General features: G+C 29.5%; 2 protein-coding genes across 2 annotated transcripts in view; one reads left to right on the top strand and one right to left on the bottom strand.

The window, feature by feature from the left end:
* LOC129968543 (synaptotagmin-15-like) overlaps nucleotides 1-22,536 on the top strand; it is a 287,503-nt gene that overhangs the window by 179,501 nt on the left and 85,466 nt on the right. The window lies entirely within an intron of this gene.
* Nucleotides 6,693-9,568, bottom strand: LOC129968550 (uncharacterized). The gene is made up of 2 exons (XM_056082553.1): nucleotides 9,487-9,568; nucleotides 6,693-7,116 (listed from the first exon to the last, which is right to left on the bottom strand). The coding sequence occupies exons 1-2, from the start codon at nucleotides 9,558-9,560 to the stop codon at nucleotides 6,783-6,785; spliced, it is 408 nt and encodes a 135-aa protein (XP_055938528.1). The 5' UTR covers nucleotides 9,561-9,568; the 3' UTR covers nucleotides 6,693-6,782.

A 22,536-nucleotide genomic window follows, 5' to 3' on the forward strand; every position in this document is an offset into this window, starting at 1 on the left:
CTTCATTAGACTTCGTAACAAGGTTTGTTTTACTGGATGGGGTTGTTAATCCCAAGCCCAACCCCCAACCTGGAGGACCAGTCCTCTGATATAACCATCAGGGGCAGGGTACCCGGCTTTACGCCCAGACACTGGGTACACATTTTAGTCGCCTCGTACGACATGCATGAGCTACAGTGGGACCCGAGCTTTCACACCCGGTCACTACGCGGGTGAGATGGAACTATGACATTATACTGCCGCATTGAAAAGAAGAAGTGGATTCTCCGTGACCGAATGGTCATCACACTGGTCTCGTGGTCAAGAGATCATGAGTTCGAGTCCTGCTAGACGCAAATAAGATTCAAAATTTGTGTAAATATTTTTACTTGATTTATGTTTTCCTTTATTTCATGTTCCAGAAGATTCTGGACCTTTCTTTAGTTTACCAGACAAGTGTTCTGGACTTTTCTTACTGTCTCCAGAAAAGTATTCTGGAACTTTCTCTGCTAGTATAAAAGCAGAAAATCTGTCAGTCACTGTGTTCTCAGTTCAGAGTTGAGTTAATAAATTGGTTTAGCTCTACTTCTTGTGTGTGTCATTGAGTTCCACACTAAAGTATCTGCGTGACAATATTTTATTTGAACAAACTGAAATGTTCTCAATCTTGTGTGAGTTAATGTGAGTTAATGGAACCATAACATTAATTCAAAACAAAAGATATATATAATAAAGAACTCAAATGCATATCAACAATATCATGAAACCCAAACCCATCATTAAGAAATTCAAAATCTCTCACTGAAAATAAAATTTCTAAGCCTTGACTTCATTACTCAAATTTTCCATTGTATAAAGAACCGTTTCCTCAGTTCTCATATCTTTTGCAACATCATTATTCAAAACTGAAAACACTCATAATTCATTATCTTTCGAAACTCTAAAAGAATATCATTCGTCCGAAAACCGAAATCAGTGTACCGTCAAATTCTTTTCGACTTCTCAATATTTCTGGAAAATTCTAGTCGAGAGATTTTTACGGCGTCAAGGAAATACTCAAAATAGGAAACAATAATCCTCATCGTGCAATTTCGAGAGTCAGCGGTGCGAAAACACCTCATTTCGAAAACCAAACTGAAAATTCCATCTCCCCTTCCTCGAGGCTTATACAAGGAAAGAACTTTTAAATCTTGAATGGGCGCTTCCCTATTCATTTTGTTGATTTCGATTTGAATCCAATATCCGGAACCTTGGATATCTGAATGAGATGTGGGAGATTTAAATCTTCGATTTTTAAGTTCGTTCTCTAGAGGATTTAGAAATAGCGGTTAGTAACATCTAAACTTTGGTTAGTAATGAATATTTTAATAAATCACTGACCTGGAAATCATCATTTTTACGAATTTATTCGGTTTACATCATACCCAAACTTGATAATATCTTTTGCAAAAATATGTAAATAAATCAAATTATTAAAAACAAACTTATAACGTTAAATAAAAATGTCAGCTTCATTATCGTTTGTTTTTCTTTTAAATAAAATGGACTTTAATTTATAAGATGAATTCATTTTTATAAATATTAGATTTTAGTGAATTAAACAAATTATCTTCAACTTTTGGTGAAGTATGAATTAAAAAACAAATTTATTAGAATGATTCCTTAGTAAGAAATTTAGTGTTACTTTTTATTTAATTTTTTTGTTGTTGTCAACTTTATATTGATTGTTAAGATTTTTGACAGCATAAAATTAATTTTTAATAGTCTGTTTTCGCCACAAGTCAAATAATTATTTAAAGCATTTTGTTCTTAATTCTTTGCAAAGAATTTTAAAAAAAAGTAAGCGCCATTTTAATTTCATTCGTATATAAAATAAATCTTTTTATTATTTTATCGTTGTATCTTTAAAATATTCATTCATACCAGCTGCTGGTTTTTGTCTAGTTTTCAGTAATAATATTTGCTAAAATTTTCGATTAAATATTTCTGTAGCTTGCTTCTTAATAATTTGTGGAACAAAATATTTTTATGCTGGAAATTTCTATAATCATCTTACGATAATTTGTTCATTGCACTATATTTTTCTCTAATTAACTGTCAGATGGCTGTCAGATTTAAATTTGAATTTGAAATGGAAGACATAAATCTTCCATTCAAAATTCGAGCTTTCTTACTGAAATCAAACATATTTTTTTTTAAATATGACTACATAAAATCGACTCCTTCAGCACTGTAATCTTATGTGAACTACAAAATATTACTTTTTTATATTGTATATAATTTTTTAAAGAATTATTCAATAAAATTTATCTCATCATTCAGAAACTTCTCATCATTCAATTCATTTCTAACATCATCATCAAATTCATCATGAAACTCAGATGATAAATTGAATGAAACTCGGATCATAAATTATTAATAAAATCATCACAGATCAAGTATATGATAAATTAAAATCACAAAATTAGATAATACCTATCTTGTACAGGTACAGCGCAAGTGAAGAATTTGAGAGTCCATTATTCTATTGTTAATATTTTGGGAATAGCTGTTCTATATTTTGAATTTGTCGAATAAAAAATGTATGCATATTTATTTTTTCCTGTATTATATTAAATAATTTCTTTTTATTTTAGATTTTTAATTTTAAGCAATCTAGAAGCATTTTATTTAATAAAAAAAATGTAAGTGGCTATACCAGATACTTCCACACCATATTCGATGAAATAAGATTATATCTTTTTAAAAGCAATTTAGTTTCAAAAAGCATAACTATTGTCTATTGTTATGAATCAGAATTCTTACAGTTGAGAATAATTCGATAAGGATAAATATAATAAAGATGGTGGTTAAAGATATTTTGAATATTTCATTTACTTTGACATCCTTAAATACGATTTGCATTTAAATGTTATTTTCTGATTTATAAAATGAACAGTATTAAATTAAGTTTCCATTAAGGAAAAAGAGATGATTCCTTTTATAACTGCCCACATTTCTTGAGCTACAGTGTCTCACAAAAGTGATGGAACACTTGTGTTTTACAAAAGGAAACTGTAATAAAATAAATTAAAAAAACATGTAAAAATTTTTTGTGGGTGTATTTCATACTTAAAGTTAGTAACAATTATAACATAACATACATTTTGTCAAAATATTAAAATATTAATTTAATAAAAATACAATTGCTTAAAACGGAGCAAAAAATAGCTCACATAAGTGATGGGACACCATTAGATATGCAACAAAAATCGCCTGAAATAAGCAATAAAAATATTTTTGGTGGTTTTATTTTTACTCAAAAGCAATTGGCAATAATTTATAAAATCGTCTGCAGTATTTCTCTCCGGTTTGTTTTGGAATTTTTGTGTTTTTTAGCTAATGAACTTTGGATGAATGCTAAACGGAAAGAAACTTCGCTTGAAATTCGAAAATTAGTTTATTAATTTGCATATTGAACGTGGAAAATCTATTAGAAAAACTGCTGAAACATTTAACTTGAGTCATTCAACAGTTTTCAATATCATTAAACGATATAAAAAGAATCGTATTATTCAGGATAAAAGAATACCTGGCCGACCATCAAAGCTATTCAATGGAATAAAGCAAATTATCGTTCGAAATATCAAAAAAAAAAGAAAAATCCAAGAAAGAGTGCTCCTAAAGTTGCTGCTAATTTACAAGCATTATATGCAATAATTGTTAATCCTGAGACTATTAGAAGGGTAATTCGATCTGCTGGATATCACGGTAGAGTAGCCATGAAAAAGTTCTTCGTAAGTCAAAAGAATAGAAAACTCAGACTAGGTTTCGCAAAATCCAACATAAATAAGAATTCTGATTACTGGAATAAAGTTATATTTGCTGATGAGAGTAAATTTAATATATTTGGTTCTGACGGTAGAATCGTGGTGTGGAGAAAACCCAGGGAAGAATTTCGCAAACAGAACTTGGTGCCAACAGTAAAACATGATAGAGGAGGAGTTATGGTATGGGGGTGTATGTCGTCCGCTGGAGTTGGTAATCTTGTTTTTATTGACAGTATAATGGATCAGTACAAGTATATTGACATTTTAAAGCAAAATTTGAAATCTTCAGCATTAAAATTGAACTTTCATAACGATTTTAAATTCTACCAGGACAATGACCCCAAGCACACTGCTTTGAACGTTAGACTCTGGCTGCTGTATAACTGTCCTGAAATAATAAAAACACCACCATTATCTCCAGACTTAAATCCCATAGAGAATATTTGGCAAGAATTGGAATTAAGAATTCGCAAACACACCATTTCTTCAAAACAACAATTAAAATCGATGCTTCAAGAAGAATGAGGTAAAATCACTCCAGAAATCACAAAAAAATGAGTCGAATCTACCCCAAGAAGATTAAATCATGTTTTAAAAGTAAAAGGAAATCCAACAAAATATTAAAACCTTTTAAAAAGTAAAATTTTTGGATAAATATTTGACGGAAAAGTAAGTGTCCCAACACTTATTTGAGCCATTTTTTGCTCCGTTCTAAACAATTGTATTTTTATTAAATTAATATTTTAATATTTTGACAAAATGTATGTTATGTAATAATTGTTACTAACTTTAAATATGAAACACACCCAAAAAATTTTTGTACGTGTTTATTTATTTATTTTATTACAATTTCCTTTTGTAAAGCACAAGTGTCCCATCACTTTTGTGAGACACTGTATATTTATTGGCTTTATATAAGTTTTTAGTTTAAAATACATGAATTCCGAAATGCTAGAATAATCCAACAGCATTGAATAGGAAATTTTAACCATGTACTAGAAAAATACAAAGTTTTTTTTTATCATAAACCAGGGAGTTATATAGATTGTGAAATTTCCTTAAATTCTGTTATTTATTGAAAATGTGCATGAAATATTACAGCTCTTCCTTATTCCTTGAACACAGTGATTGGCCTAGATTTATCAGATTTGGCACATATAGTTCTGAAATGTATACCTCAAAATATTTTATTTCTGAAATTTTAATTAAATAAAAACTAAGCAAGATTTTAACTCCATTAGTGGATTTTAAGCTTTTATTCCATTAGAATTGTTAATGTAAGTAATAAAAAGAGCTGGTATAAGGCTATTAAAATAACAGGTTTTAATTATCATAATATGATACTTAAAAACATTTTGTTGATATAATCATGAATGCGAAGTAGCGCGTAGTTGCTTATTTATAATTAAACACAATTATTATTTCTATGAAGCCTACTGGTCGTCATAGGCAGCTAATCTATTGTAAAAGCGAATTTTCTTTAGCATTTATTGTCAGACTTCGACAAATATAATTATTGTTTAAATTGTAATTGACAAATATTCACATTATTTTAAAATTATTTTTCAACTTTCATCTTTTTGACATCAAATAATAGTGAATTCATATCTGGAATTTAAAAATCATTTTATTCAAGTTTAATAAATAAGCATCTTTATCTCACAATTTTTTATTTAAAAAATTGTGAGTCCAGATATAAAAATAAATCCGATTCTATTTTTTTCTTTCAAAAAATAATTACATTTCTTAATTCCTCATAAAATCACGAGGATTTAAAGATGCTCTTAATAAAATCAACGTCACATTCTCAAAGAAAAAGTCTTCTTTAAGTTTTTATAAGCCATAATCGCACAGGAAAGTAACCGTTTTCTCTTTCAATTTAGTAAAATTCAGAAGATTTAAAATTAAAAAAAAAAAAAAAAAAAACGGAAATGAGAAGACATTTATTACCATTTTTTTCCTCTTTCTCCAAACTTTTATTGCAAATGTTAGACTTCTGGGAATGATTGAACGAAATTAAAATCGTTTGCGATGCACTTAAATTCTAGAAAGCGTCAAGATATGACCATGATTTTACTAATTTTTTTTTTCGTTTTACTTTACTGAATTTCCTAACAGTCTTGTTACGGCTTGAAGCAAGAGGCAATATAGGGTTCTTGTAATTAATCTGAGAGTTAACTGTAAATACTAGCCGAAATTAATCTTTCACTATTTAAATGCGCAATGAAATCTGGCAGTTCTTTTAATTATTTGATTTTTTTATTTGATCGAATGGAATAATGCTAATAGAATGTATAAAGGTCAAATTTGTAAAAACCTGTTAATCTTTTTTTTTTTTTTTAATTTCGGAAACGATGAAGTATTTTTATTTAATTCTGAGTTCATTTAACGAAAAAAAAAATTATAAATTTTTCATGGAAAATAGTTAGGCTGATGATTAAATACAATCATTATTCATAAAAAACAATACGTATTGTGTCCGTTTTAATTCTTCATAAGTAAATAATTTTTAAACTGTTTCGAAATTTTTTAATCCAGTTCAGTTGAGATGGAAAAAATACTTCAAATGATGATAAAAAAAAATAGTATTATAAATATTTTATATCCTTTTTACCTTTAATATAATATATTATATTAATATATAATATTTGAAATTAATATATTATTTAATATATCCTTATTATTTCTCAGTGCTAATTTTATATTTCAAAAATTATGTTCGTGGGTAATCAAATAAAGGGGACCTGATCTGTCTTTTTTTTCTATTTATTATACCTAAAGCAGCTACTGACGAAGACATCTGAAGCACATTAACATAACATCACAAAAGCACGCGCACACACAGCAACAGGAGACACATCCGTTACATCTCTAATAGGCATTACAAAAATTCTGAATCATAAAGTAATAAAAAAGAAGCGTATCAAAGTTCAACAGAAACTGCGCATGCGCCGGTTTCCTGATGACTACAGCTGGAATAGGGGAAAGGCGTCTCTAAGACGGAACATCCCGGCCCCCGTTGGACAGTTGTCCAACACCTTCTTCGAAAGGGAGTGGGCAGAGTCTGTTGATACTTCGCCGAAAAATTCCTTTAGGGGTTCTGATGTCTGCGACACGGACTAGTCCATCTGTTCCAGGATATATCCTTTCAATTCGGGCCAAGTTCCATTCCATGGGGCTCTTGCTATTATCCTTCAGGAGTACCAGCTGCCCGGGTTTGATGTTCAGTTCAGGTAGTTTCCATTTAGCTCGAGACTGCAAGGAGTTGAGATATTCTTGACTCCATCTTTTCCAAAATTTGGATCTAAGAGACTGGATGAGAGACCATCTAGAAGATAAAGAAATGTTAGTCAAGGAATCACTGGGTTCTGGTATTGACAACAGTGGTGCTCCCACCAAAAAATGGCCAGGTGTCAAAGGTTCAATATCAGCTGGATCGGCAGAAAGAGGACACAGTGGTCTTGAATTCAAAACTGCTTCAATCTGTGTCACCAGCGTAGTAAGCTCTTCAAAAGTCAACACTGTTGATTTAGTCACCTTCAACAAGATCCGTTTCATAGCTCCAATATTTGCCTCCCATAATCCACCGAAGTGAGGAGATGCTGGAGGTATGAAGTTCCACACTATACCTTCCTTGGCACAAAATCTTTGCACGGAATCCGATTCGCATGCTTTTAGCAGAGAATCCAAAATATTTTTTGCGCCCTTAAAATTAGTGGCATTATCACTCCATATGATTGAGGGTTTTGACCGCCTAGCTATGAATCTCCTAAGACAAGCTAAAAAACTCTCAGTAGTCAAATCAGACACTACTTCAAAATGAGTAGCTCTTGTACTAAAACATATGAAAATTGCAATGTATGATTTTAAAGTCACCCTAGATCTTTTTAGATTAGGTTTAGTAATTATGGGACCAGCGAAATCGAGTCCCACCTTTTCAAATGGTCGAGATGGGATAACTCGATCTCTTGGTAAATCGCCCATCATCTGTTGAATAGTTTTATTTTTTACTCTAAAACAGGTTAAGCATCTTTTGATTACACTTTTTACTTTGGCTTGACCAGCTGGTATCCAGTATTGCTGTCTAATTAAATACAGAGTAGTTTGAACACCGGAGTGGAGTGCTTTTTTATGAAAGTATTCTATAAGTGTATCTGTGAAATGGTGTTTCTTTGGTAAGAGTAGAGGAAATTTTTGTGAATCTGGAAGATAAGAAAATTTTAATCTTCCGCCTACTCTTAACAGTTCATCATTATCTAAGAATACATTTAAGTTCAGAAGGGGATTATTCTTTGGAAGAACTTTATTCCTTTTTAAACAATTTATTTCAAATTCAAACTCTCTCAATTGTATAATTTTTATTAAAGATTTTGTAGCATTTTGTAATTCTTTTACATTTAAATGATCTTTCTTTCTGTTTTGCAGAGCTGATTTACAATTATGTAAGAATCTTAAACACCATGCAGTTACTCTTATTAATTTGCCGAAAGAAGAATATCTTTTAATCAAATCATCATTTAATGGATTTACTTTTGCTATTGTAGAACTTATTAGAACATTCTTTTTCAATTCTAAATTGTCTGCGTCTTCTTTGATATTTGTCTCATTATTTATTTTAGCTAATTTAGGCCATTTACATTCATTTTTTAACAACCAATTTGGCCCATGCCACCAGAAGTTAGAGTTTCTCAGTTCATGTACCGTTAACCCTCTTGATATTAGATCAGCCGGATTATCAGTTCCAGGAGTGTGATTCCATTCAGTGGGATTGGTTATATTTTGGATTTCTTTAATTCTGTTTTTTACGAACACTTTAAATCTTTCAGGGTCACCCTTCATCCAATAGTAAACAATTGAAGAGTCAGTCCAGAAGAATCGTGTAACAGGAAAGTTAATGCACTTAACTATTTTACAGCCTAGTCTTGCTGCTAAAAGAGCACCCATTAGTTCTAATCTTGGGATCGAAAGTGTCTTTAGAGGGGCTACTCTACTTTTTGAAGCGACCAAATTTGATTTGTTTTCCCCGTTTTTCAATAAGACTCTAATGTACGCTACAGTTCCATATGCCCTCTTAGAGGCGTCGGAGAAACAATGTAGTTGAGCTTCAACTATTTCAGTGGTTTTCGCTTCGGCGAAAAAATATCTAGGTATTTTAATAAGATGCAAATTTTTTATTTCTTCGCACCATTCATTTATTTTAGTGGTCAGTGTTTTCGGGAGAGGGTCATCCCAGTCTAATCCCAAGCACCAAATATCCTGTATTAGACATTTTATCTTGATGGTAAAAGGTCCTAAAAACCCCACTGGATCAAAAATGCGTCCAGCTACTTGAAGAACATATCGTTTGGAATTTATCTTTTTAGACAGGAATTTCTCTAAGCTTCGAGTGTCAAACTGGAATATATCTAAATCGGAATCCCAGGCCAATCCTAGCACTTTACAAGGAGTTAAAGCAGAGTTATCATTAATTGAATATTTTTCTTCATCTATTTCTAAACCCGCCTCTCTCCATTTATCACGAAGCTCAACTGAGTTAGTTTTCCATTTCCTTAATTCCATGCTCGCTTCTTTAAAGATGTTATAACATTCTAGGCTTATTTTAAAAGCTGAATCAAAGTCTCTTTGGCTACAGATTAAATCGTCGACATACAATGATTTTTCTAGCATTTGACAGGTATTAGAAAATTGTTCTACATACCTCTTTAGATGGTATTGGATTGTAGCTGCAAGGAGGAAGGGGCTTGATTTGACACCGAAAAGAACTCGAGTCATCTTGAAAATTTCCTCTTTTTCCTTTTCCGGATCTTCCGTCCAGAAGAAACTAGTATAATTCTGATCTTCTTCGGCAATCTGTATTTGCAGAAAGGCCTTCTTTATGTCGGCAGTTATGGCAACAGCCTGTTCTCTAAAACCTATTAAAATCTCAAAAAGATCTGGAATGAGATTGATACCAGTATGTAAACAATCATTTAACGACAACTGTCCTTTCGCATGAGAACTTGCGTCAAATACCACTCTCAAACGAGTGGTAGTTTTATCTTCCCTTAATACCGCCCTGTGAGGCAAATAGAATGAAGATTTTTCTTCACATGTTATAACTTTCTTAATTATACCTTCTTTTAAATGATCTTCAATAACAGCTTTATAATCTAAAAACAACGAATTATCTTTAATAAATTTTGATTTTAAATGCGAAAACCTCCTTTTAGCCACTTCAAAGTTATTAGCTAAATATTCTTTCATATTTGTTTTCCAAGGAAACTTTACAGTATATCTTTTATTTTGATAAACAATATTTTCTTCAAATTGTTTCATAATTTCTTTATCTACAGTATGTTTTTCGAAATCATCCTCTTCAACCCCTTCTACCCCTAAATTCTCAAGATCCCAAAATTGTTTAAGTTGGTCCGAAATATCCTTTTCATCTACTACAATCTTCATGGTCATTAAATCATTTGATAAACCTACGTGACCTTGCAAGCACCAACCAAAAATTGTTTCAGTCGCTACCAGTTTGTTATTTAATCTTTTTATTCTGCCTGAAACGATTTCATAATAATAATCTACACTAATTAATATTGAGATATTCTTGCCTCTATTATCAATAATATCAGCTAGCTGTAAATGCTTCAATTTATTGTACGTTTTAGTAATATTGTTGTTAGGTGCAGGAAGAGTAGTGGCTGAAATGTTTTCTGTAACCAAAGCTTCTACTTCAATACGTAAAGAGGGATCCTCACGGTTTTTTAATTCTACTCTCACTATATTGTAAGAATGTTCCTTTGCTTGCTTAGCGCCAAAAGAGTATACCGATAAAGATTCTTTTCTTATTACTTTTAACTTTAATTTTTCTGAAACTTCACGTGTTATAAATGTTCTCATACTTCCATTATCTAACATTAGTCGTACTGTTTCAAATTCGTTTGTTTCATCATTGCGTACTAGGGCTGCACATGTTTGAAGAAATATATTACAGCGAGAAAAGTTTTTGTTTTTATCGTAATGTGAAATTGCGGTAATTACGTTCTTATTATCTTTATTTAAATCGGACATGTTAGATTCTGCTTGAGAGCAAATAGATTTATTATGCTTCTTCCCGCATATTTCACATGTCAAATATCTTCTCTGGCGGCATTCATTAACTCGATGTTTTGGCTTCAAGCATAAAAAACACCTGCCATCTTGTTTTAAAACACCTAGTTTCGTTTCTAAGTCGGTTTGAGAACATAACTCCGATCGATGCTCTCCTTTACAATATAAACAATTTTCGTTTAATGCTGACGCGGAAAAACATTGAAGATCTTTCGGTTTTGCGCTTGACCTTGGACTTCGCAATATATCATGCGAGCTAGCTGTGTTTCGACTGAAGTTGTTGAAAGGATTCTGTTTCGCTTTCGGGGGCGAATTTTCTTTGCGTCTATCGCCTTTTGAGGTATGCATAAACGCAGAGGATTCTCTGCATTCAATTTCAATTCTTAAAAAATTTAGTAATTCAGTTACATTAAATTCGAACTTCACCGAATTATCAACTTTTTTTCTATTAAATTCAAGGACAAGATCTTCGGGAATCAATTTAATTAAAATGGGATAGAGTAAATGCCCATACATCTCTGAAGTAACTTTTAATGATTCTAAACTTCTTAGGTTTATCTCTACGGTATCATATAACCTTCTAAGACCATAAATATTATTTGAATCAGTTACTGGTACAAGATTTAGTAATTTTGACATGTGTGCGTTAATAACCAGTTCTTCTCTGCCAAATCTTTGTATCAACAATTTTAAAGCCTGATCATAATTCTCGTCTGAGAGCGCAAAGCCATTAACCGCAATCGCGGCCGCACCCCCTAATAGTGACTTTAAATATGAGAATTTATCTATTTTTGACAGAGATTTGTTATTATCAATAGAATTTTGAAATTGATTCCAAAATTCTAACCAGCAACAGGGGTCTCCATAATATTTTTCAATTGTAAGTTTAGGCAATTTTATGGTCTTAAAATTATATTCGTTTACAGGTACGATGGCTGAACTTTCCTGAGTGTTGTTTATTGCATCTAAATTAGGATTTCCTGTAGCGCCTAATAAAGAAACATTTGATGATATTGATTGGCGCTCTGATTCGTCTTGTAAACATTTTAATTGCGCTGATAACTTGGACAAACAAACTATGATTTTTTCATTGTATTCGAAAGCCGACTCAATTTCGGTTTCGAATTCCTTATCATCTTTGATTAGATTTTGTATAGGTTTATCATAGTCTTTTAACTGTGTAGACGATATATTCAAACAATTTAAGGCCTCTTGCAAATCTTTGGTGGTAAGAGAATCTATTTTCTCCTCCAAATCGCTATTAATTTTGTTAATGTATTTTGTAACTGAAGATCTATGCAACCCTCTGGTTTTTCTCAATTTAGAAAGTTTATCCATCGTTCTTATATTTAATATTCAAAAACTCCAAATTAAAATTGTATTTCTAATACATCAAATTTCAATATCAATTTTAGATTTATTCATGCATTATCAATCAATATTTCAATAGTATTCTATCAGTAACCAATATCTTTAAAGCGAATATAGTATTAATATGTAACAAAAATTCAACTTCAAATATAAAAATCAAATTTCACTATATTGTTACATTCATTCCTTTTAACTTCGGACATTCCAATCCATGAAATTAAATTATTTTAAATGTCCGAGTTTCTCTTAAATAAAGGAAAATATTCGCTCACCTTTCTGGTTACTGATTCCTTTCGATCTTCTTAGCTGCTTTTCCATTAGATCAGGCCCCACGTTGGGAGCCAAAATATTCGTGGGTAATCAAATAAAGGGGACCTGATCTGTCTTTTTTTTCTATTTATTATACCTAAAGCAGCTACTGACGAAGACATCTGAAGCACATTAACATAACATCACAAAAGCACGCGCACACACAGCAACAGGAGACACATCCGTTACATCTCTAATAGGCATTACAAAAATTCTGAATCATAAAGTAATAAAAAAGAAGCGTATCAAAGTTCAACAGAAACTGCGCATGCGCCGGTTTCCTGATGACTACAGCTGGAATAGGGGAAAGGCGTCTCTAAGACGGAACAAATTATGTTCAGCTTATATCGTCTGTTTCTAATCCCTTTAATACAGTTGAACGGAAGATGTAAGGCCACTGAGCCTAAGTGTTTCCAATGAAAACCTCCAAATTATTGACATTGTAGACTTTCCCCTTCTCAAATAGCCCATACTTTAGAAATTTGTTTTTGTACTGATACTGATTTTAAAAAATATGTTCAATAACAATATGGTTTTCGTTTTTCGTATTCATTACTTTAATTTAATTCTAAATAATCTTTGAAGGATATATACAATTTTTAATGAATTTATTGAAAACATTTTTGCTTCAATTTTGGTGCAATATGGTTAGTGTATACACGAATAATGGGGCAGTTGGCCTATATAGACGTTCAGACATAAGAATGTTTTATGTGAGTAAGGAATATAATTTAAATCAGTGATTCAAAATACCTATAAGTGATAGGAATATACTATTCGCAAGCTATAGGAAATTTAATTTTGTTAGTTGTGATATAAGTATAATCGTGTAGAGAAGAAAGAAGGAAGAATTGAGAATATGGGGAGGGAAGTTAATACAATGGCAATGATTTGTAGAGGGGTTTTTTTTTTTTTTTTTTTTTTTTTTGGAAACACCTAGGCTCAATGGCCTTTTATCTTCCTTTCAAAAGGATTTAATGAATTATTTACAGATGATAAAATTTAAGCCTGATTTTTGAAACATAAAATTAGCACAATGATAATGAGGATATATTAACCCTTTAAAGGGGCATTTTTATCTAGTCATATTATGTTGAAATATTTTTACGCTTGAAATTAGAATAAGAAAAGGGACTCATTTAGCTTATTAGATAAATTTAATTTTATTAATTAATTAAATTCGTTAATTAATAATTAAGTAACAAATAAAGACACATCATTTTGTGTGAGATAAAGAACTGACGCATCTAAGTTTCTGTCTTTCTAAAAAAATTGTCAGAACTTATGCCAACCTACATAATTTCATACAAAGATTGATAAATTTGATGGCAAGCATACTTTCTATGGCCTTATAAAGGGTTAAACAGTTAGATTCATGTATTTATACAAATGCAAGCAATTTTTTGTATGCTATTAAGTTATTATGCCTCAATGTCTGAATTTGCCATATCAAGAAAAGCTTCACAGGTCAGGCCCGGTGGTGTTGGAGAGCAGGCCTTAGGATTGGTCCCAAAAAACAAAGTGTAAGTTAATACAAGAATTTTAAATTGATTTTATTTCGAAACTTTAAAAGCCTTTTCTTGTATTTCCTCAAATAGAATTCTCTACTAGAATGAGAAAATCAACTAAGAAAATAAGACACCTATTCGCATCATATGTTTTCTACCATTATTTATTTTATAATGCTTAGATAAAAATATTACTCTTTCAATGCTTATACAAATTTTAAAATTTTCTTTTACGTAAGCCTTTTAATTCTTTATAATTTCAGCTGTTGGCTGAATAGCCCAGAATTAAAACTATATGACATTTGTAAAAAAAAAAATTCTATTAGGTTTTTTTTTATTTTGTTAATTATTGGAATCATATCTTTTTTTCTTTTTTTTTAAAATCGGAACGAAATTATAAAAAAGGCTTGAGGCTATAAAAAAAGCCGAACATTTTTTGTGTTGACTTTAAAATTTACAGAATTTGTATATACATATATATATACAATATATACATACTTCTTTTATTTTATGTATTTTGAGCAAAACCTGGGGAAAGATAAAAATTATAGAAATAAAGGAATAAAAATTTTTAATTATTTTATATTTTATTTAGTTTTACCGAATGAAACATTTCACTGAATGAGTTGCTCCTATATAAAAGAAACTTATTGGGGAGTATTTTTCTTCTTATGATCTCTTATTACCACCAAGAATTCAAAAGGCTTCTAGTTGTGATAAAATAGAAAGAAGGAATTTTAAAAAAGAAGAATCGATTCTTTTAATGAAAATTACGGTTTCGTTTGTTTTTAATGGGTATATTTATTGGTTATTTTATCAAGTATTGCACATTGAAAAAAAAATTATTTCAGCGATTAAATTATAATTTAAGCATCATTTCTAACATATTTCCCGGGATAAATAATTATTTAAAATTTCCTTGGGATAAATAATTATTTAAAATTCATGATTCCCTATAGTGGAGTAACAAAATTATGAAAAAAAAAATTTTAATACTTTAAGTTAACTTCTAAAAAGAGCATCACTTGGACTTATCAATAAATTTGCCCTTTATGATTTAGATTTTCTCACGCGTGGAGCGTACGAAAAGAGAGTACAGTAAACTCCAAAAGATTCGAACTCGAGAGTCCTAGTGGAGTTTTTCACGATTAACACCTGGTATGTGGCGAACAGCATCCAGAAATCAAATCTATGTTTCAGACGGATTTTTCCTAACCGATTGAAGCACTATTTGAGACAGAAATTTCACAAAATCACATATCAAATTTGATATATTTCAGTCATTGCTTTTGAAGGCAGAGACCCAAAGATAGTTAATCCCTTCTTGGATTTGGTTTAAACTTCGATGGACAACTACTCTATAGATGTTGTGTACCAAATTTTATCCATCAAGCTTTCTCTGTTTCATAGTTATCTTGTTAACTTATATTCGAACAGCCAGATGGCAGAATTTTCTTAAAAGATTTTTCTAAAAATTTGATAGAAATCTACAATTTTAAAGATTATATAAATTTCATCTATCTAGCTCAAAGTATTTTTGAATTAGTTCTGTAACAGACAAACAAAAGACGGAGAGACAGATAAACCTAAAGCCAAAAACATGTTGTTCGAACTCTGGGAATTCTAAAACTTGAAAATTCGTCAAAATCTCAAATTGAAATAATTACTCTGTATTTCGTATATTATTAATTAAAAATCAGAACATTCGTAGTGTTAGTTTCGCTGAAGGTCACGACTGTTATGCAGGACGGGGGGGGGGGAAGTACGCAAATTTATAAGAGTGTAAGTGAGAAAATTTCGGGAAAACCCTTCCACTCACTGGTTTAATACAAAATCGAACTTCTATTTAAAGTATTGAATTGTATATATCTGAAAAAAAAATGGTTAAAATGGCTGTCGTTTTAACTGACAGGAAATCCATGAGTGACCTTATTAGTTTATTCTCAAAATTTTAAAACATAAGAATAGGACAGCAGATATTTTTTTAATAAAATCTTTACGGCATTGAATTTAAAATTACATTCCAAGAAAGATTCCATCGATTTCAAACTGCAATATTAAAACGGTTTTTCATTTTGATAAAATTACTTTCATTCCAGAGATTGAATGCAGCTAAATGCATTTTCTTCCTTGGATTCGAAATTGATATTTTGAATCATATTATTTTCGAAATGAATAGCATTTTTATTCTAAAGCGGGGAAGCTTTGAGATGGAACAAATTTGATTATCCTTATACTGGTAAAACCATTATTGATTGAAATAGTTCAAATGCTATGATTTCATAAATGTATTTGTATAGAAACTGTTTGTAGATTCACTAGCGAATACATTCTGGTATCATATAAACGGTTCATTAAATAGCTGGAATTAACTGCTATTTAGGCATTTTGCCATTCACGACTTTTATTTTGCTGAAAATTATTTTCATACTGTTTAAATTTTGGCTAGATAGATAATGCATTTTTTATGAATTCATTTAGTTATTTCATTTTTAGTCATAAATATTTTTGTTGAAAAATGGAAATTTAAATTTCATGTAGATGATTTTCAATTATACAACTGTTAATTTCTGTATAACATTTATAGAATAATAGCTATAATTTTTTTGAGTATGCAATTTATGGAGAATAATTAAGTAACAACTAATTGTTTAAAGCAACTCTTATTCGTTGCAATGTTCTTTTATAATTTCAACAGTTATTCAATTGATTAAAATAAGCTTTTAAAAGTTAAAAGAAAAAAATCAATTAATAAAATTAAATAATTAAAAATTAAAGGAAACGTTTTTTGCTTAGAAAAATTTGTAAAAATGAAATTTGTGCTTATATGATAGCTTTACTAATCAATCTTTACTAATTAATCTTTATTAATTCTAACAATAATTAATGATTTTTTACAGATTATAAAAATACAGAATGAAGTATTATTATTAGATGTTGAAAATGTGATATCATCGTAAAGAAAATTATTACTTATTTATTCTGATGTGAAGAATTCTTAGAATAAAAATGTTAATATTCCAAAAATGACTTTCATCTGCATTTTAACTTGCTCTATAACATTAAAAATAAAACGAATTTTTTTTAAGTGAGACGTATTACAAGTAATCTCAATTTGATTTATGTCAATTTGAAAAATGGTTTCATTTCTAATAATTTTCATATAAAATAAATGATTCAAAAGAATTTTTTATGTAATTTACAAAAGTACTTAAATTTTTCTAAATAATTTCCTTAATTAAATAATTGAGTATTTTGTGAAAGGAAATTCCATAGTTCTCGGACAAAAATATCAATACTCTATAAAGTAAATTTTTGGTGAACTGGTAGTATATTGTAGAATTTTGTCCTTTTTTTTTTTTTTTTTTTTTGAAGAAAATGCTTTTTTAGGCTTTGAATAAAAAGAACACCTAATAAAAAAAGATGCTTGAAATATTCGGTTTTATTCAATCATTTCATAGAAAATAAATGTAAAAATTGATTGATAAAATGTATATATTTCTTTGCTACCCTTTCTGCTTTTCTGTCTTTCATTGATGGTTTTAATTTTTACGGACAAAACAGAGAATGAGTTTTATTTCCTACCTTAAAAAAACCTTTTGAAATGTTTGACATTTTTTATATAATATTCAAGTTTTCATCATATATAAACAAACAAGCATTTTCCTATTATTGAATTAAAAAATTCTAAACATGATATCTTTCACACTATTAAAATTCCATTTGAACTAAACAAAAGCGATATTTTGAAACATAATATTTTTAAAAAGTTATGGGAGCCTGAAAAATAAAAAATAAAATGTTAACTTGCTTTTAGAAAAAAATATCAATAAAATCAGTATTTCAGCAACATCTAATCCAATTCTTTTCATTCTATTTTTCTAATCTAAATTTAAAATTGATTGGTCAATCATATTAATTTTATTGTTTCTTTATTTATTAAGTTTTTCTTTATTTTTTAAGTTTATGGATTAAGTGAGGTACCTTAAATCCATAATATCCTTACCAACTGACATTTAACGTTTTTGCTTATCGAAGAGTAAAGAGAAAGATTTAAATAACTTAATCTCAGAATTCTGTTGAAATTCCAACTCCAAGGAATATATATTCACCATGTGTCTGAAAAATACGTTTTTATTCGTGATTGGTTGTCGATTCATCTGCTACAATTATATACCAAAAGCGAAAAAAACCTATTGGCATAAAATTTGTAATATAGCTTTTACACAAAATTGGAAATTTTTATGCAATATGTGATGAAATCAAATTGTATGAAGTTCATTTGTTTAACCACCTGAATCCACGTAAACACGATAAAGCTACAAACTTCTAGATGGAATGAATTCATTATTTAAAACTACAAATAGTTGGAGGGAATGAATTTATCACTTCGTTTTATTATCAGAATTATAAATTATATCAAATTTTGAACACGGCTAATAAAAATAGAGAAACCTAAAATTTACACTGGGTTCTATCACTATTCATATAAGCTCTGTTAAGTTAACATCGTTAAGAATCTATAATAATTTTTTCCTTGCACAGTTATTATCAATGTAAAGAAGCGAGTTTTACAGATATATTTAATCGATATCGAGTAAGTGCCACACCAATGATTCTCAACCTTGGCGGGAATCTTGGAGATAATTTGTAAAAGGATTTGGTAACCATAATTAAAGCTGTAGAAAATACAAGAATTATAACAATATCTCGATTAGGATCCGAGATCCGAAAGATACTTTTAGAAAATTATATACCCTGCTGAAATATTCTAAAAGGCGAAGCAGTCACTCGAAAAATCAATTTTCTCATTGGAATATTGTTTATAAAATGAGCTGTCCAACTCTTTTTTGCTAATTACTGTTCTGCTGTGTTGCTATATAGTTAGCTATTGTTTGTCTCTAATTTGTTATTGATTTCTGCAAGTTGTCTGTGCGTATATCTCGAATATGTTTTGGATATCCTTTTGTTTCTAGATTTTTCCCGGCATGAAACAGTTTTACTCATTATTGAGGTTATTAGACTTCTTGCATCGCACACTCACTGAACAATTCCCTTAGCAATATATGATACATTTATGGAAATAATATTTCCAATGCTTTTTAAAATTACTTTATTGTCTATGTATGCCTTATAGAAAAATTATAGACATATGATGAAATTTTTCTTTCAAATCTAGCGAAAATGAAAGCAAAATTTATTCATTCCAATATAGTAATATCAAAATTTCGTTTTGATTATTTTCTTTAAGTGCGTTTGAATATTGCTGACGTCGGAGAAAGCCTTCAATATTTCATGAACATCAAACCCTGGTTGGGACAAACTGATTTTATCTCTTGTGAATATTTAATAAGAAAAGAAAATATGTTTACCATCCAATACCATAAGATAATTTTCGATTTATATTCTATATTTAAGTTTTGTTTAATCTGCCCTAGTTCTAAAACTTTTTTTGCCATTTTTTTTTATTTCATATATAAAGAATGTTCTTAAATCTTTCTTCAGAAAATACATTTTTTCACTATCTAATGCCTATTTCAGTCGATTATTTTCATGGAGTTTTCCATCTATCTGAGAAAAGAGTGCATTCAGTTTTATTCATTTCCTTAAAAATCATAATGGAATAGTTTTTATGTTGCATTCTTCATAGTAAATATGATCCTGGACAGATTTATATGTAGTAGAAAAGAAAATTAATGCTTATCTAAAATTGAAAATAATGAATATGACTATTCTCCTTTAAACATTTTCGCATACTCTAGTAGAGGCATCTTTCTCGTTCATAAAATTGTGAACCTTAGGCAAGCCATGAACATCATAAACTCTCAGATTTTATTTTCAGACTCTGACGCTTGAGACTTTTATGATTCACATTATAATAAAAATAACAGAACACGCATTTTAGACATTCTCTCAAACGATAGAAGCCAAAATATGGCTCAGATCTTCAATTTTGCTCTCCAGACGCATACTAAATTCCATTTACTTGGATCATCCCATTTTTGAATTATCATAAAATTATTAGTTAATTACGCTTGTCTTATATTTATATGATGGGAAAATGCAGACCGTTAACCCGTTAAAACTTCCACAAATTTCTTTTAAAATTTGATAAAGAAATTAATTTTAGATGGAAACTGTGTTCTAGTTTCACTTATCTAAGTCATTGCATTTTTGTATTACCACGTTAATATGCATTGAAAATGCAGGAAAAAGGGCTGTTAAGCTTTGGATAAATTTATTCAAAATATGAGTCTACACTAAATGCTGATTCTGTGCACCAAATTGTATCGATCTCTTTTTACCTTCTTTAGTCAGTGAGTTCATTTAAAATCGGACAGACAAACAGATTCCCACCTTATGTATGTATTAAATATATTTATATTAGTGCATTTAAATTTAGTACTATTTTATACACTAAAATTCATTTGTTTAGCTCAAAGGATTTTTGAGTTATAGTATTCACATATAGGCAGACATAATTCCAAAAATATAAGCTTCGAACTTATAAAGTTCTTAAATGCAAAGTTTCGCCAAAATTTCGAGTTCTAATCTTTTGCCGATTACAAGATTTTCTCTTTAAATACTTCGATATGATAATGAAAGAAGACTCATAATTGTTCAAATTAAATCGGAAGCCACAAAGGCTAAATTTGTATGTCATATAATAATAAGCCATAAAGGCTAAATTTATACATTCTCATTGGATTATAAACAAATAACTACTATATATAAGTCTCTTATTACCAATCAAAAGGCGTTGGACAATATAAAGTCTAGAAAGCTGAAATTTTTAAACATAGAACAGAAGAGTACCTCAGAGTGATCGTTTGAAATATCTTGAGAACTACAGAAACATTGTTACTTTTCAGGTAAAAGGATTTGAGGATTTATCTTGTAACATTGGTATTCTTGCTTCTTAAAATAAAAGTTTATTTAAAAAATTGTTTCCTGCGCAGCAATAAAGGCAGAAGAATTCTAAATATTTTCAGTTTAATGCAAAACATTTGTATTCTTGCTTATTAAAATAAAAGTTTATTTAAAAATTGTTTCATGCACAGCAATAAAGGCAGAAAAATTCTAAATATTTTCAGTTTAATGCAAAACATTTGTATTCTTGCTTATTAAAATAAAAGTTTATTTAAAAATTGTTTCATGCGCAGTAATAAAGTCGGTAAGGGAAATGACATTAGCACCGCAAGGTCATTTCCCTTACCTACCAAAATATGAAAAACTTATTTTTCTTTTGAAATGGAAATTCATCGCATGCTCAAAAAGTATGAGGCTTGTAACAAGTTCATAATTGAAAACCACTTAGAAACCGAGGTAATACAGAAATGCTAACATAAATGCTTTTAAAACAAATGCCTAATTTGCTTTTTTCTTTTAGTTTAAACAAAATACAATTGTAACAAATTAATGACGAACCCTTTCTCAAAAATAACCCTAAAACTATTTCTCTAGTGAAATAAAATACCATTTATATATCATTATAATTAAAGTGCAAACCACAAGAGCCAAAGTCATAAAAATTTAAGAACATCTGGTCTCAAATATCGTACATATTCAACCGACAGAGAACGTTAAGTCTTGATGGAATTTTAATTTATATCCAATCAGCAAGGCATATTTCTGGAGCTTTTATCTCAAATAACTATTTGAAGGAGAGCCCCTTTGAATAATTTGGCTCATTTAATAACGCCATTAAAATAACACAATTAGTGTTTTAATTATCCTTTTCAAGAACAAGGCTTTCTTAGATCTAGTTATTTGATTAATAAGGCAACATGTCTGTAAGAATGACTAATATGGCTTAGAAGCATGATTAAATTTCCCAAGCAGATGGTGTTTCCGTTTAAATTTTAAGACGTTATGTGCGTAGGAGTAAAATCTACTTAAAATTTTCTAGATTTTAGATTTTAGAGATTTGCTAAGAATGTAAATACTTAAATGAACGAATATTTTAGCAAACTAAATGTCTCTGAGAAACAAAGGTTTCTGGTTAGCGTGAGGGTGAAAACAATCTCGAAAGTTAAAGTTGCTTATGTTGGGAAAATTATTTTAAGAAAATGGCATCTAAAAATAACTTTTGGTATTCTTTCTAAAACGTTCCATTGATTTCTTAAGGATTCAAAGAAACTTGACACTTCAATTCTTTTTTGTTTGAGAATAAATGTTTGCAAGTTAAACAAGCGATGGAAATAGTACATGATAGAAGGAATAACAGATAAAACTATATGAAAAATATAAATAAGAATTAAATTTAAAAATAATATTAAGAACGTCTTTTTTCCAATTTAATTTATTATTTATCATAATATGAAAAGAAAAAATATTTGTACATTTAATTAATTGAAAAATGTTTTAATTGCTTTTGAAATTGGAGAAATTAAAATATATACATGTTAAAATGTGCCATAATAAGGAACTAATTTAAATGTAAGAAGTTCAACAGCTTTTGTTGAAAT

Source organism: Argiope bruennichi, chromosome 1 (genome assembly GCF_947563725.1).
Source record: "Argiope bruennichi chromosome 1, qqArgBrue1.1, whole genome shotgun sequence".
Taxonomy (NCBI): domain Eukaryota; kingdom Metazoa; phylum Arthropoda; class Arachnida; order Araneae; family Araneidae; genus Argiope; species Argiope bruennichi.

Bases quoted from the DNA above. Each gene is read 5' to 3' on its own strand.
- LOC129968550 (XM_056082553.1), bottom strand. From the start codon at position 9,560: ATGACTCGAGTTCTTTTCGGTGTCAAATCAAGCCCCTTCCTCCTTGCA. The intron at 7,117-9,486 runs GTATGTAGAACA...TTTATCTTCTAG, and splicing joins ATCCAATACCATCTAAAGAG to ATGGTCTCTCATCCAGTCTC.